The sequence below is a fragment of the Pituophis catenifer genome, unplaced genomic scaffold, assembly GCF_029215685.1.
Source record: "Pituophis catenifer annectens isolate HBS135680 unplaced genomic scaffold, rPitCat1.0.hap2 SCAF_2, whole genome shotgun sequence".
NCBI classification, from domain to species: Eukaryota; Metazoa; Chordata; class Lepidosauria; order Squamata; family Colubridae; genus Pituophis; species Pituophis catenifer.
Window position 1 is genome coordinate 142,594,151 of NW_027256882.1, and position 18,204 is coordinate 142,612,354.

The 18,204-nt window shown below is 36.4% G+C and overlaps 1 protein-coding gene across 2 annotated transcripts in view; it reads left to right on the forward strand.

Moving 5' to 3' along the window:
- Window positions 1-18,204, forward strand: part of SLC39A11 (solute carrier family 39 member 11) — a 322,297-nt gene that overhangs the window by 183,613 nt on the left and 120,480 nt on the right. For both annotated transcript variants that reach the window (XM_070934733.1, XM_070934734.1), the window contains exon 6: window positions 17,008-17,178. In XM_070934733.1, the coding sequence (XP_070790834.1) occupies window positions 17,008-17,178 (171 nt within the window). The remainder of the gene's footprint in view (window positions 1-17,007; window positions 17,179-18,204) is intronic.

Below are 18,204 nucleotides of genomic sequence, written 5' to 3' on the forward strand. Positions count from 1 at the left end.
TGATGGAAGACATTCACAACACTGCTCTGTGGGCCTCTGTTTACTACTTCAGAACAATAAAACTGTTTTGCCTACTGATTACATCTTAAAAACAGTTGAAGCATAAAAATCTAAAAGTCATTGGGGGCTCTTAAATATATGACTGATGGCTCAGTTCTTGATGTTGGCATGACTGTAAATAAAATTCGGTTTCACATTACATTAGAAATCCTTAAGCATTTTAAAATAAAGAGTGATTTTTGTAATTACCATAATTAGTTGGTAAAATTGAAAGTGGGACATCTTTGGTCAGAAGGAGAAATGAATATTTTAAAAGTAAATTTCAAAAGAGCATTAGTCATTAAATTACATTTTAGTGTTTGCTTTTGCAATCTGTCTCTATTACAAATTAATTTATTTTTTCAAGCTTTAACTTGGAATATTGCATTAAGAAAAATGCATGTGCTGAATCCTGCATGTTTTTCCCTTAATTTATCATTCTTTAAAAGCATGATGTATGTTGCTGTGCAAGTAATTCAGTTGTTTTTACTGAATATTGCACAGAATTGTTAGATGAGAGGAAAAAGAAATATTGCTTATATATTTTTTCTTTTAATGTTCATTATGCAATAATGTAAGTATGACTGATGTTTTTTCAACATGTTTACTGTAATATGCGGAATGTCATTAAGAATATTATATTCAAACTTGCTTTACTAACTAAATGTTAGCAGCTTCTCCATGCTACAGTTGATGGGCCATAGTATTTTCTATAATCCTTCACTTATAACCATTGAGCCCTCAATTTCAGATGTAAGTCATGATTATCGTTAAGTCGGCACCATATCATGTCCAATTTTATGACATTTTTGGGGCAGTCTTTAAGCAAACGTGGCAGTCATAAAGCAAACACTGCAGTTGTTAAGTGAGCCCACTGTTTGCTATGGTTTTTTTTTTTTGTTGTTGTTGTTGTTGTTGTTTTTGCTGAAAACCAGAAGTAAATGTTGGTTTCTGAGGAAAATGTCACAAATCACAGTCACATGACTCCTGGACACTACAAATGGCCATTGCCGTGTTGATTGATGAGCACTCAAAATGTGGACACATGACTGGGGGTGGGGTGGGGGGCCGTTGTTAGAATTTCAAATCCAGATAAGGTCCATCCGGATTTTTTTTTTTAATTAAATTTTATTAACATAAACAAACGTAAAACACAAATACATGTAAACACTTATACATTAACAAAGAGTCAATCGACTAACTTCTAGAAAACCTTCACATCGGTGATTAATGTCCATTTAACCAATTTTCCTTAATCATACTATTTACAAATTTACTTACTTATACCTTAATACATTCATTGAAGTTCAGCAGTATCTTTCTACAATCATATTAACCATTTATTTATACAATCCTACGGCTCATCTCATGTATCTATTTCTACAATTCTTGAGTTATGTTCTCCTAATGTCCTATGTTGTTGGCCCTATCCTTCTTTCTAACCATGTGTACCATTTTTGCCAAACTAAATAAAAGTCAGTGTTCTTTTTATCTTGGAGCTCTTTTGTGAGCCTATCCATCTCTGCGCATTCATTTATTTTTGTTATTATTTTTTCTTCTGTTGGTATTATCTCGGATTTCCAATTCTGAGCGTACACTATACGTGCCGCTGTCAATATGTGGATGGTAAGATATTTTATCTCCTTGGTACACTGTGGTGAAGTCATTCCAAATAGAAAGAATTCTGGTTTCATTTCTACACTTTGCCTCGTTGTTTCTTCAATTATTCTCTTAATCTCTTGCCAGTAGCGTTGTGCCTTCCTGCAAGACCACCAGAGATGGTAATATGTCCCCATTTGTGTCTTGCACTTCCAACACATTGGTGATGTGTTTGGAAACATTTTAGCCAAACGTGCCGGAGGAAGGTGCCATCTATAAAATATCTTGTATAAATTTTCTTTGTATGGAATCGACAGTGTCATCTTATAATTTTCTGCCCATAGCTTGTCCCATCTGTCCAACTCTATATTGTGACCTATATTTCTTGCCCAGCTTACCATGTTTTCTTTCACTGTTTCCTCCTCTAATTTATACCTTATTAAATATCCATAAATTTTAGATATTATTTTCTCATCTGTGCCTTTTAAAATTTTATCTAGTTCACTTGATTGGCTTTGAAAATCATAATGTCTCCTGTCTGCTGTATATTTTGACTCAATTTGAAGGTATGGCCACCAATCAATCATAATGCCTTGTCTTTCCAGTTCTTGTCTCGTAAGTAGGTCCATCCGGATTTTTTGATGTCGCTAAATAACTGTGCATAAATCAAGGAGTACCACACAATTGCTGGAAGTGTGAACATTTTTAAAAACAATTGGTGAAACACCAGTACTGTTATATGCTTACAGTATTCCCAGATATCTTGGAATTATGTCATTTTTCCCCCTTGCAGACTATAGTTTAAAAAGCTGGTGTTCTTAAGGTTTGCTAAATTAAAGGTCTTTTCTAGGCAATCACTTACTTAAAATGGCAGATAGATATTTTTCACAAGTGACAGTGAAGAAGTACCCGCCTTCTACAGCAGGTAAGCTTCTTTGCCTTATTCAGAGGATACTTTGGGTGAAATATGGTGACATATTTCACCCAAAGAAGTAACAGTAAAAAAAATGCCAAGAGCAAAAGTTTAAATAACATGTTTGAGTTTTATCAAATCATGTGGTTTAGTATTAGTATTATAGTAGCTACAAATACAATATGTATGAAGCAAAAAAGAAAGAAAACTGCCTAGAAATCCATATTATTGAATATATTAAGAACTTTTGAGGGAGGATCATCTCAGGTTTGCTGTTAAAAATAGAAGTATTTGAAAAGGAATGAGCAAGGGTTGTAAATAGCTAGCAATATCTCTGCTGAAAGGTGTGGATGTGTTCGAGAATTATCCCTGCTTTGAGACCCTGCTTGATTGAGGAATTCAACCCTTTTCATAACCCTTAAGTAGGGCTTTCTCCTTCTTTCCAGTTCCATCTTCACCTCATCTCATTTCTGTCCAGGATTGTCTCTCCCATGCACTTTCCTCTAACCCACATCCAAGCCTTTTGCCTCCTTCCCCTTCCTCAGTCTTTTGTTTTTTGCTGGTTTTTGCAGGAAGGAGGGAGGGCAAGGTGTGTATTCCTATGTACTTTAGCATGAGTGGTGCATGTTGACACAGATAATGGTTTGTATATATAGATGGAGATCAATTAATTTGTAAATGATCTTATTTTACAGGCAATTGATTTTAATTAATAGTTACTACTTCAGTTAATATTAGACATACATTTTTGTCCTGAAATGCCTCTCTTGTTTTTTGAATTGGGCAAGATATTTCAGGAGTTCCTTTCAGATATACTTAGCAATCATAGTTTGACAAGGCAGGACATTGGGCTTTTCTTTCTCTTCATCCTTTTCATCTCACAATATCTTTTGAGTATCTCTGACTCCTCTGGCTAAACTTTCTTTTGAGATTTCTAGTCGATGGGAATAAATTTCTGTTATGTGAGATACATATGATAATAAAGGAAACCAGTTTCAGTTTTTAAAACAATCTATCTTTGATTTATGAAAGTGGGACATTCAAGTTCACTAGTCTAACCAGGAAGAAACACGATGTGTTATTTAAAGTTATTACCACTGTGCACTGTGCATTCTTCCACAAGGTAGAGAAATGAACCACATGTAAACGACACTTGAGGTGACAGATAATTGTGGGCAGAAGGCAGTTGACAATAAGAATGGATCTTATTTAAGGGTTAGTTAGCCTGATATAATAAACTCTTAACTGCAGACAGACTGTTTCACATCTCAGGATTATATAATGCCAGTAATAATGGATAGAAATATAGGCAGTGGGCTGTATTTAAAAGAAGGAAACTGTTAGCAGCTGGCCTGAGAAAGGGTGCTGACAGATGGGCAATATCATTCCATATTTTTCCTATTTAAATTTAGAGCTATTCTAAAAATGCTGATTACATCTACTAAACCTCAATTTTGTATTTAGTTTTTTGTAACATAAATCAATTCCAAGTGGGACTTAGTCATGTATATGTTTGCTTGAGTGTTTGTGTATACTATATGATACAGTTTTGCCAGTTTGGACTGGTGGTGAAGGCACCAGACTAGAAAGCAGGAGTTCTAGTCCTGCCTTAGCAGGACTAAAAGCTAGCTTTAGTCACTCTCTCTTGGCCCAAGTTACCTCATGAGATTGTTGTTCTGGGGAAAATAGGAGGTGGAAGATGTGATGGATATATTTACTGCTTTGAGTTATTTGTAAAAATAATAAAGGTGGGATACAAAATAATAATAAAGAACACTTAATCTCTCCCCTTGCTCAAGCTGATGAAGGGAGGAGAACTTGTGGCTCAGGTTAATACAACTGCCTAACATGTAGGCAGCCCAAGTTCAAATCCAAGTAAGGGTATGGCTAGCTGATGAGAGCTAAATAGCTTGAAATAGATCTATACTAATTTCCCTTTATTTCTTTATCAGTGAAATATAAATTATATATATAAATATAAATTCATATATATATATATGAAATAATTTTCACCTTTCTCCATTTTAAATGAAGCAGGATTTTCCTCTTAGACTGAACATAATGGAAGGATGTAGATATGACTTTAATAAATTGAACATATTAAGCAAATCTCAGGACAAAGATGTAAATATGATGGATTCCCAAAGTAAAGTGATGACTGTAAAAGCTTGGATAACTGTCTAAATGAAATAGAGAAATATTTAATCTGTATTTATGCTAGAATAAAATGAGACTCTTTCAACTTTTTTCCACTGTTGTACAGTTCAACTTTTCTATATATTTAGCAACTTAATATGTGGCTCAGTCAATAACTTTATTGTTTCTCAAGAAACCTTCTGGGGGGAAAATCTTAGATTACTCAAGTGTTGTTTCACAGTCTTTCTGCTTACAGCATGTATGAAGAATCTCAGTTTAAACATAGAATTGTCAATCTGGACATACAGAATCAGTTGGACAACATACTTTTGGGTTGTGACAATATACTTTTGGGTTGTGACAATATACTTTTTCTGAAATGCTATTAGGGGAGGAAGAATACAGTATATAATATAAGGACTTCTTGAAATATTTTTCAGACTTACTATTGAAAGTTACCTGTATCTCTTCTGAGCAGAAGTAGAATTTGGAATGGGTAGCTTTTAAGGCTCATTTCACTTTGGTTTGGTTTTAAACTGGTAGAGCACTAAAATTCAGTGCATTTTCTCTGGGGTGCCATATTATTTATTACTATGAATTTCAGATATTTGGAATGCCTATGCTATGCATCAGCTTCAATGTATGTATGTATGTATGTATGTATGTATGTATGTATGTATATATATATATATATATATATATATATATATATATATATATATATATATAAAATTTGATTTATATGCCGCCCTTCTTACAATGTGTTAAGCAGTAGCCTTCATACTTTTGTATATTTATACAAAGCCTTCATACTTTTGTATATTTATACAAAGTCAGTTTATTGCCCCCATAATCTGGTCCTCATTTTACCTACCTTAGAAAGGATGGAAGCCTGAGTCAACCTTGAGCCTGGTGAGATTTGAACTGCAGTAATTGCAGGCAGCAGATGTAAGTGGATGTTGATAACAGTGCTTTAGTCTGCTGAGCCACCAGAGCTCCTAATTTATTGCAGATATTAACCGAAAATGTAATATAAATAATAATTTCTCTTTAAGCATAAATCTTCTTTTCCCTTCTATGATGCCTGGACTTGTCAGAAGTCAATCTTCCTGGACTTTAAGAGCCTTCCCATGGGTCGTTCCCCCCCCCCCCCCCAATGTAAAATGGAATTTCCAGCTAGGTCTACATAAAATATTTTGTCATATCTCAAAGACTTTAAGGGTTTCCAAGGACTTTTATTTCAGTATTAGTGTGGAAATATATATTTACTTTTAATAGGTAGCTAACATTTTTGACAATAATAAATAGATTGTTTTTTAAATAATCCATTTATCTAATGTCTATCAAACTGATTATAGACTGTCATTAGGTCAGGCTCTAGAAATACAGTAAATAGTTATGAAAAGTTACAAATAAATATATTTGTATTGCAATTGATGTAATTTTTTTATTCCAGGCTTTATCGTAATTTCAAACCACTATGGCCCAACATTGCTTTTACTTGCTGTTCATTGAAACTATCTTCTAGGCCTAGAGCAATTGATGATGCTTTAAAAATCAGATATATTTATGGTGATATACTATCAATGCCTAATTTAAATCTCATTACATTCTGTGGAATTTCTCCCTAAGTACTATAAGTGTATAAGATTGCAGCCTAGTTTTCTATTAAATCAGGTGTCAAACTGGTGGCCTGCAGGCCAGATGCATCATATGCAGGGCACGCCTACCCCAGCTCTGCAAATGGGAAAAATGTCTCAAAATGTCACCTGACGGCAACGTGACGTGGCGAGTTTGACACCTGTGTATTAGATGGTCTTACTATAGTACCTGAACATAGATATTTATACTGTATATCAAAATCTACCTGCTTTCTATCTTATAACTGAAATATTGAAGGAGTTTTCCATGTAAAAGTAAACAAGGAACAAGGAAAGATTTTGACAATAAATGTTATATATGTATGCCAATAGGACATAAAATTGTATACTTGTCATTTTGCATATTGCTAAGCAAATTACCTCAGAATTTTCTGAGGTGGTTTACAGGTGGTTAACCGTCTGTATTATGATTTGCAAAAGCAGATTTTTTTTGATACTGCAGCTTGGTGATAAAGTGGATTTTTAATTTATTTTTAATTTTATTAATTAAAAATTATATTTTATTATAATTAGATATGTCTTGTAGCAACCCATCACAAATATACATGTTCACAAAATAAATGCATGTGAAACTGGAACTGGATTAAATCAAGATCTTTCCTGAAGGATTTAAAAAAAAAATTCATTAAGAGTTTATTGTAATATAAAATACAAATGGAAATATATAAATGGAAACAAAGATCAGAGAGAATATGGGAAAGAATTGTAAGGTAAAAAGAAAAGAAAAAATAGCAGTGACTTTCAACTCCTTTTGGTGCAATAGAATTCAAAGTACAATTACAGCCTCAACCTTTGCTTTATATTTCTGATAGATACAAGCCATTCCTATAACAAACAGTTATTCTAATCATCAAACCTAAAATCAAATGATCTTTTTTTTTTTTCTGTTTCAAGCATAAAATCCAGAAGCTATTTTCTACTGGAAAAAAAAAAACTGGATAAGTTATTCTGTTTAATTCAAATACATTTGTTACCCCTGCCAATTCCATCTCTTAAGATTTCTTTTCTGAAGGTTTTAAATGACTTGTGTCATGCCATCCTGATCATGGTTGATAGGCTCCTAGTGTGCTTTTGTTGTCTCGCCATCAAAGTCTTGCAGAAGAGATGAGCCAGAGGCCATTTCCTCAGCTAGGCTTGGCGCTCATGGCTCAGCTAAAGATGAATCTTTATGGCAGAGAAGAATGAACGAATGAAGCCATGCAAAATTGTTAATTGCCCATTGCTGTTAATAGTATGCAAATAACTTTTAGAACCCCACTGGTTTAACATTGTTATTTATTCTGCACTTCTCATAAATTAATGGGGCTTTTACTCAGCATGTCATGGCTTTGAAACCAAGAAGTCTGAAAATAGCTAGTTCCTGCTTCCCAAACCTGGGTAAATTAGTAAAAAAATAGTTAAAAGTGGTTTATCGTTGGTTAAGGACACACAAACTCTTTACTCCTTAAAACCAGAACATTTAAATTGACTTAAAGAGTGCCATATGTACTAAAATATATTTGAAAATATCCCGAAGTATTCCTGTTAAGATGAAAATAGATGAAATTACCATTGGTAATTTGTTGAAATGACATAAAGATCATTCAGTGATAATGTTTTCATAATACAGGCAGTCCTCAAGTTATGACCATTTGTTCAGCAATCCTTTGACGTTACAATGGTGCTGAAGGAAGGCGCTTAGAGCTAGTCCTCGGAGTTGGATTAGACTTTCTGAAAAAGCGGTTATTGATATTGAAGGAAAAAGTTTGGAAAGCACTGCTTTAGGATTTGGTGCTTGGTTAGGAAGCAGTTAGGAGTCTATCATTTGAGAACTGAAACTTGGTTCTATGAAATCAGGAATATGAGTATATTGAGCAAATGAAAGTACTGTGATATCATTTTAGTCTTATAGCTGACTAACTTACCTCAGCGTTAGGATAGGCCACCTGCTGTTTCAAGAGGACAGGAACAATTGATGTCTTCCTCAGCACATTCTCTAGAGTTAGAAAGGGAATTTCCATCTGAGATGTTAGATTTGTATCAAAAATAAGTTTTTTCTTCCTGCTGGTGCAAGCAAGATCATCTGGTATCCCTGCTATGCTTCATCCCCCTCCTGGCTTTTGTGCCAGCTGGATGGCATATGGTCTGGCAGGTAGGCTTTGCTCACTATAAAATTGCATCTTTTGGTTATGTGTTTCTTTTTTAACAGACTGAGTAGTGGAAGGGTGAAATGCTGGCCATTTCTTTGCTTTTATTTTTTATTTATTTTTTAATAACTGGCTGAAATTGACAGGGCTGCTTCCAAGTTTCCTCTTCCAGCCCAATTGAAAAAAAGTAAAAATGTAAAGCTATTTTCTTCCTTTCCATCCTCAAAAAGAGATGGCCACAGAAAGGAAAGTAGGCCCTGGCATGGGTGGGAGACGAAAAGAAGGAGGTGAAACTACCACCTCCTAACACATGTTAACCATGTATTAGATATGGTTAGGCTTAGGGTTAGGACACCATCACTAGTCCAAAGTGGAGGAAAGCGCTGAGTTCCAGGAACGGATTTGTTAAACCATCTTGATTTCCAGCTGATTTACAGACAGATGACAAACAGATAAAAATTGGAATGTGGATAAGATCTTGGTTTATTGGTGGAAAAGCAATTTACTAGGCCAAATTTAGATCTCTCTAGTGTACTATTAAATTTCCGTGCAGAGCTCCCTGTGGTGCAAAGGCAAGTGACCATAGCTATTGCACAATCTCCCCTATTTTATGGAGCATAAAATGTGTGGAAATGAAGCAAGCCTGCTTCTTATTGCAGTAAATGCAAAAGTCAAAACATATCTTCACTCAGACCTTTTAGGCTACATGTCTTTTTGTCTCATTTTTCTTATCATGTCATCTGCTGAGCATGTACAGTTTCCAAAGAAATAAAACTGGTACCTTTCTGACATATCTATGTTTGATTGCTCATGTTTGATAACTTCCTGGGTCCATAAATCTGTTTTCACAAGAATAAAGAGTGCTAATGCTCTGATATTACAACCATCAATTGTGGTTCTGGGCTAAAGATGCTGACCTCAATAGGGCTATCCTTGAGCACAATAATTCCACCTAGGGCAGAATTTATTAACCTCTGCCATGGATTAAACAGAAACCTGGCTTTATAACATACCACATATGTTACAGGATCATCATGGGGAAAAAATCTAGGTGGCTGCTAGGAGTCAACAATGACTTGAAAGCACATAATCATAATCTATACAGGAATAGCTAGGTCACATCCAACAATAGTCACTGTTATTAAATAATGATTGCCTTATACAGTTCCTCTTTATCTGATTGTTGGGTAATACACAAAAGACTTAGAATAACTTTATTGTCACTTTGAATGTACACTAATTGGCATACATTAAAATGAAATTATGTTGCATACGGCTCTCAAAGAGTCTCCACCTCTAATATAGACTTTAAACATGACAAGATAAATAGATAAATACAAAATTATGCATGTACACACATATATTATATGACAATTAATTTTACCCATCAATTATTTTAAATATATATCATCCTCTTGGATTATATTCCACGATGTGGCAAGGGGTCTGATAGTGTGTCAAAGTTTATATGATAATAAATGAGAGATCCCTTTAAAGTGCTGCCTGAGGTGTACTCTTTTTTCTGTAATAGAGTAACACAACTGCCCCTTCAAGAATGAATTCCCTCATTTCCCTCCCTTCAGTTCTCTCATTTCCAAAGGTGCTCTGACTTATTACTTGGCATTTATATACACTATTGGATAATCTTGGCCTGCTCAGCCTTCCTGCCTAGGAAACAAGATTAACATATTAAAAAGATCGGTGTGCCAGTGTGGTGAAGAGCCTCTGTGATGGAAGATAAAGGAACACACAGCTGGGAATTCTTAGACAACCGGAGTGCAGCCCTATTGACAGCTGTGTTATGCTGAAGGAAGTGTGCTTGTGGGAAGCAATACCTTGCTGTGTGGTTAGCACATAGGGCAGGCATAGCTTTCTGAATCATCAAACACAGATTTGCCTAGCTATTCTGGTTGCTGTAATGCAGGAAATGATTTGCAGACAATGTTTATCTGGAGAAAGGTTGGGGTGATTTCTGTATCCTAACAATATTTTTTTTGTTGGGGCTGTTTTGATTTTTTAGAGTTGCTCCTATGGCTACATAGCATTAATTTTTAAATCGTGATGGCACAGCTTGATGTCAACAGTGAAATATAACTGTGCCAGTGGAGAGGCTATAGAAAAGGCCACCGTGGAGTTTTTCTTTTCTTAAAAGTTAATGTAAGAAACAGGGCAGCTGATGGAGCTGACACAAATATTTCAGATGATTAATTGCCTATCTCTTGGCTAGGATGTGATAAATTGCTTTGGGTGGAAGGCAGATAATTAATTCCTTTCCCACTCGGAGCATGTCAGTATGATCCAGTAAGGCTTGCAGCAATCTGTATGACTTCAGTCTATAAGGACAATTACTCAGTAGAATAACATGTAACTCTAGCAAGCAAGTGCTACTTGTACAAGAGAGGATTCCTCAAATCCTCTCTTGTACAAATAGCAAAAACAGCAAGAATGTATAAGTAAGTTAACAGTAGGATTTTTCAGGTTGCATGCCAGATAAAACTGCAGGATCCCCAGGTCAGGGGTGAAATGCTCCCGGTTTGGACCGGATCACCCGATCCGGTAGCGATGGCGGCGGGTGGTTTGGAGAATCGGTAGCAAAAATGCCTGCGCCCCACCACCACCATGCCCAGCTGAGCCGCACGATCATCGGAAGCATTTTTTCGTCGGAAGAGGTTGTAGAAAAAATGCTTTTAAAAGTTAAAAAAAAAAAAAGCCTCTGATGATTGCACGGCTCAGCTGGGATTGTCAGAGGCTTTTCAAAGCATTTTTTAAAAAGCCTCTCTGACGATCCCAGATGAGTTACCTGATGAGCAGAGAGGCATTTTTTTTTAAAAAGCCTCTCTGAAGATCCCAGCTGAGTTGCCTGATTGGCAAAGGCTTTTCAAAGCATTCGAAAAAATGCTTTGAAAAGTTAAAAAAAAAAAAAAAAGTTGGCCACGCCCACCCAGTCACATTACCCACCACCCCCAAGCCACACCCACAGAACCAGTAGTTAACAAATTTTACATTTCATCCCTGCCCCAGGTTGCATGCTCCTGGCTCTACAGGATGAAACAAATTTCTAGACCTGGCTGTGGAATAGAAACTGCCATAATCTCCCATGGGACCTGTGCTGGGAAAAAGACAAGATAGTGTGACTACGTTGATCCTCCTAGACCTCTCAGTTGCTTTAAATGCTGTTGAGCGTGCTATCTTCCTGATCAAAGTTGGTTGTGGGGACACTGTACTATGGCGGTTCTATTCCTACTTGGGTGGCTTTTGCTAGCAGGTGGTGCCTTATAGGGATTGGGTTATGGAGTCCCTCAGTTTCTATATTATTCCCTATGCTTTTTAACACCTACATGAAACAGCTGGAAGATGTCATTCAGAGATCTAGATTGAAATCCCATATCAATATGCAGAGGACACACAGCTCTCATTTTCCTTTTCATTTAAAACTTATGAGATGGTCGGCATTCTGAACTAGGGTTGAACTAGGGTAATAGATTGGATGAAGGCTAGTAATCTGAGACTCAATCCACACAAGATGCAGATACTGTTTTGGGATGACACATCTGTCCATTTGTGTAGAATGTAGTGAGTTTCAGGAGGGAGAACCTTTTTTCCTAGAGGGCAAAGGGATAGTGGAGCTTGGGATGTCTGGTAGACAGGAAGAGAGCAAAGTTGGACTATCCCTAGCAGTCTCAGAGTATGTCTACAATTATTGTAGCTGCGGTGGCGCAGTGGTTAGAATGCAGTACTGCAGGCTACTTCTGCTGATCACCGACTGCCAGCAGTTTGGCAGATCGAATCTCACCAGGCTCAAGGTTGACTCAGCCTTCCATCCTTCCGAGGTCAGTAAAATGAGGACCCAGATTGCTAGAGGCAATATGCTGACTCTGTAAACCGCTTAGAGAGAGCTGTAAAGCACTATGAAGCCGTATACAAGCCTAAGTGCTATTGCTATTTCAGATAATTGGTTTATTCTGGCAAGATTCTTTTTGTAGGTTAGCAACAATAAAGGAACTAGTCAGAAGTAACCCCACGTGTTGTTCTTGGGCTTGACATCAGCTGAATGATGCCCTGTTGGTCCTATCAGCCTTTCCAGACAGGAAACAGGAGTAGATAAATTAACTCTACTTTACTGTAAAGCTATATTAACAGAACCTTGCAAAGTTTGAAGGCACAAACTTCCTGCTGCCATACTTAACTACTTAATCTATTAGTGGGGGGGCCCTTCCTAAATTTCTCTGTCTGACTATTAAACCAACGGGGGCTCCAGCCTCTCTTGTCTGATTGTTTTCTAGGCAACATCTCTTCCCCTCCTCTCTCAAGATCACCCATGCATTCCATTGCAGGCAGCTTAGCCTGCAGAAGGAATGTAGACATGGCTAACATCTCAGAAAGGACCCTTGAGCAATACAAAAGACCAAGGAGAAATATATATTCTGACTAGCAAGATTCTGTTAATGTAAACTACAGTAATTCTAAAGTATAATTAGATCAGCTGGGTGTACTTCCTTTGTGGACTACCTTGCAAGGATAACACATACATATGCCCCCTCATAATCTGAAGCTTTTTCCAAATCTACTATCTACTTTTTCCAAATCCAAATCTACTATCAAGAGCCTTGATGGTACAGTGGTCTAAGCACCCTGTTATTAACACAGCTGCCTGCAATTACTGCTGGTTCGAATCTCTCCAAGGCTCAAGGTTGACTCAGCCTTCCATCCTTTCTAAGGTAGGTGAAATGAGGACCCAGTTTGTGGGGGCAATAAGCTGACTTTGTATAAATATACAAAAGTATGAAGGCTATTGCTTAACGCTTTGTAAGCCGCCCTGAGTCTCCGGAGAAGGGCAGCATATAAATCAAATTAAAAAAAAAAATCCCTCCAAAGGAAGAGTGGTAGGCTTCTACAAGCAGGAAAACGTATGGGGTGGCACCCTATTTATGGAATTCCCTGTCCAAAGGGCCTCAACCGGGGCCTATATTAGCATCAGTTTTGTTTGTTTCCAAACAAATAAACATGTTTCTTATTTTGTTCTTCATTTTACCAACAACAAGATCCTTGTCATTCTGTCTAGTTAATTGTTAAGAAAGCTTTTCTTGGAGAAAGTCTTAGATTTAGCTATTTGAATGAGCTCTGTTCAAAACAATACACATTTATGCTGAAAAATAAGTTGAGCACTATGTGTTGACTGCCATGATCTGGTACCAAGTCTGATTTTGAACAAGAGGGAACAGTAACACCTACTTGATCTTGGATTATTTCAAAAAGAGCAAAGTAGAATCAGAGCTGGAAAGCATTTGAGTAGAAGCCATCCAAAGGCTGTACAGATTGGAAACTTGATAAAACATTCCTGAAGTCACCTCTCTCTTGCTGTCAAGAAAATCTCATGGTTGTATACATATAGTCATGAGAGGTTTTGTGAGAGAGTTTATCCTTCCTTGCCTGATATTAAAGGGGTTTTAATGAAAAACTCAAGTTTTTATTCTTTTTTTAAATTACATTTTTTATTTTTCAAAATACAAAAAGGATTTTATTCTTAATCTTACCTGTATTCATTTTTTCCTTATAGTTTTTATGAGTCAGTGTTTGGATATAAAACATACTTTTTGTGTCAATTACAGTACTGTTTACCTCTAGGGCTAAATGTTTGGTGGGCCAGAAGTTACAAGGCTTTGAGAGGGGAGTGATGCCCTGAATGGGGTAAGGACATAGCTGGTCTGTGATTTCCTGAATTTTTTTTCCAATGTATTGGGCGGATAATTTTTATTTTCTCATCTCCCCACCCTCCCCATGTCATATACGAGGCACGTTCACCCATGGTAACTTTAAGACTCGTGGGCTTCAACTCCTCCTGAGAATTCCTCAGCCAGCTTTCACTATAGCTTTCACTGTCCCTGTCTCGAAATGTAATGAATCTGTAGGCTACAGCTGGATCTGAATTTGTATCATTGCAACAGCAATAAGTTGATTAAATTCTCTTGGTTTTGCTCTTCTCCTCATGTGTTTGCCAAACCATTATGAAATATTAGCATTTTTTACAGGGTAAAAACATCTGTTTGGAGGGCCTGTTTATTTTAATGTGTTTAGCTGCCAATTTTGTTTCCTTTTTATTATTTAATACTTGTTTGAACAACCTGCACTGACAATGGTGTTAGACCAGATTTTCTACAGTACCACTGAAAGGTTTTATACTGTCCCGGTTCTCCCCTTCTCTTTCAAAACTGTTATTTCAAATAGCAGGATGCAAGATTGCATGTTATTTTTGTTTTTACCTGTTGGCTACCTCTTCTCAGTTCCTAAGACAGCGTTTAATGTGCTACAGGGTTTCAGGGGCTGCCAAGTTATGTGCAACTTGAACATTAGCATTAAAATGCTTTGAAATGGCATGGGAAGCAACTGACATTAATTGAGAAGTGTCTTCAAATGACTTCTGAAACTTATTAGTTTGCCTGGAGACTTTAAGCTGATTGGGTAAAGAGAGTCAATATGCATTTAAAATGTCAGATAATTGTAATCAGTACAGCTGTTGCCTATGTAAATTTCAGGAACATCTGCCTTTGTTATCTTAACAGCTTAGAATTTTCTAAATTGTACTAATCAGTGGAAAAAATCCGATATTGTACTTCAAAATGCTGAATGTTTTGCCCTTTTTCTAGGGCCTTAATTTACACTTGCTTTGCTCGTACTGGCTTTTAAATCAGAGACCTTTTCAAGACAGCTCATCAGAAAGAAAAGAGAAGAATAGGTAGACTGTAATAATGTTTTTTTTTAAAGAGTTAACCAATGAACACTCTATTCTTTAGGGTAGCAATGATTGTATTATTACATACTCATATACATTTTTTTCATCCTGGACTCTTTCTTCTCCTCTATTCATTTGCTGCTTTCAGATTGAATTTTACTCTATTAGGAAATATCTCTTGTGCATAAGCTGCAAATTTCTTTATGCTAATCTTAATATTAATATTCTATTAAGATCATGGTGTAAAACGTTAGTAGCACAATTTACTTGATTTTAGACTTTTTTTTTTTTGCCCACTATATGTGGCATTCATGATAATAAAACATCTATGGACCCTTACAATAATGTAACAAAAAGCAATAAGCAGTCATCTCAAGATTTTCCTGAGATATATGAAAAAGTCCCAAATTGTGGTGTTACTTGTTCACTCAGACTCACTTTATATATACTGTATATATAGAGAAGAGAAGAGAAGAGAAGAGAAGAGAAGAGAAGAGAAGAGAAGAGAAGAGAAGAGAAGAGAAGAGAAGAGAATTCTTTATTGGCCAAGTGTGATTGGACACACAAGGAGTTTGTCTCTGGTGCATAAGCTCTCAGTGTACATACAAGCAACAAGTGATAAATAATGATTATAATCATAAAATACATTCATCATAAATCATAAGATACAATACTCAGTTATAGTCATAGGATACTAAATAAGCAATCAACAAACCATACTAGGATACTAAAGAAAACTGTCAGTGTGCACAGTGTGACTGCTATTTTGAGACAACCCAGGAGCAAAATTCAGGACACAGAGGTTTTGTCTTTACAAACAGTGCTTTATCTACAAGTTATCTACAGTATATATATAGTACATACACTTGCTAAGCAAAGCCAGACAATTAATCAATCACTCTTCAACTATAACAGGAAGCACACAGATAGAATTACAGTGCAGATACACGCAATGAGGAGACTGATACATGAGAGAGAGAGAGACGCCCTCTAATGGCCTCCCTTATATCGGCAGCTTCTTAAAGGGCAGTAACCCTGCTAATTCATTCTCAGTCTTAAAGGGCTAGTCAGCTTTAAATCATTACCTTGACAAAAACAATATAAATTGTAAGATACAAGCAACAAAGTTATAGTAATAAGAAGGTAAGGAATAGATAATAGAAAAGATGAGAAGGATAATAGTAATACTTACTACACTTACTACACTACTAGGTAAGTGTTGTGGGAATTAGTTGTTTAGCAGAGTGATAGCATGGGGGAAAAACTGTCCTTGTGTCTAGTTGTTTTGGCATGCAATGCCTTATAGTGTCATCTTGATGGAATAAGTTGAAACAGTTTATGTCCAGGATGTGAGGGGTCTGTAGACATTTTCACAGCCCTCTTTCTGACTTATGCAGTATACAGGTCCTCAATGGAAGGCAGGCTGGTGGCAATTGTTTTTTCTGCAGTTCTAATTATCCGTTGAAGTTTGTCTCTATTTTATTTGGTTGGATAACATGATTTTATTTATATACTATTACATTTCTACAATATTTTGTTGTAGGTTTTTAACCTCTAATTAAATATTTCATTTCAAGTCCTTCCCTCCCCCCCTCCCCCCAACGAGTGCTTTCTGCATGTGAAGAATTGCAGGTCCCCTAATTTTTGATCAATTTCCCAACACATGTGGATGGAAAAGCTGGTTTATATTAATATTAAACTCTATATGCTTATCAACATCTTTGTGTCTTTTCTTTATTTCTTTATTTTAAGCATTTATAACAGCAACCTAAAGTTTTGTAAACTTTTTTATTTTTACTGTAGACAAAGGTGAAAATGGGGAACCATATCAAAGGAGGAAAGGTGCTGGACAAAGTCAGCCAGATCTTCCTGCAGTGTCCCACACTCTCAAAGACAATGTTCCTGTTCCAGCAAGCAGCAGTTGGAGGAGGATCATGCTGCTGATTTTCGCAATAACAATACACAACATTCCTGGTAAGGCCTATTTTGCTGATTTGGTGTCTCTAATTCTCAGACCTGAAAATACCATAGGTAGGGTTTTCATTATGGTCTTAAGGAGCATCCAAGTAAGTGTCTAGATGCTTTTCAGATTTGATAAATAAGGTTAATAAAGTGACTGCTAATAGGTTCAGTACAGTGAGTGATGTTGGCATTATAATTATGTCTCTGTAATGCAGGAATATAGGGACGCTGTGGCTCAGTGACTAAGACGCTGAGCTTGTCGATTGAAAGGTTGGCAGTTCAGCGGTTCAAATCCCTAGTGCCGCGTAACGTGGTGAGTTCCTGTTACTTGTCCCAGCTTCTGCCAACTAGCAGTTCGAAAGCATGTAAAAAATGCAAGTAGAAAAATAGGGACCACCTTTGGTGGGAAGGTAATAGTGTTCCATGCACCTTTGGTGTTTAATCATGCTGGCCACATGACCACGGAGACGTCTTCGGACAGTGCTGGTTCTTCGGCTTTGAAACGGAGATGAGCACTGCCCCCTAGAGTCAGGAACGACTAGCACATATGTGCGAGGGGAACCTTTACCTTTACTTTAATGCAGGAATGATGAATGGCCTTCAAAGTTTACTTTAAATTGAATGTAATTCTTAATGGCAAAAAAAGAAAAAGGAAAAAAAGAGGTTTATGTAGTCGCCAGTAGTTGAGCTCAACTTTAGGAGATTTTATCTAAAGGATGTATCATAGAACCCACTACTCAATGTTGAAAGTATGGAACTCCATTCTTGTGGATGAAACAAGAGATACCAGGCTCTTTGTCAGCTGCTTCAAATTTGTTTTTCTTTACAAGTACAATTCTCATAGTTTACTTTATCAATATTTATTGAAATAAATGGTATGAAATTAGAAAAATTACAGAAATTGAACTATTTTCCCCAATGAACAAATATATTACCTATACTTTTGGATATTCATTTGATATTCTTTTTAACAGCCTTTAACCTGACTAGAGAATCTTAAAGTTCTTTGTTTATATGATGATCTCCTAAATCTTTGAA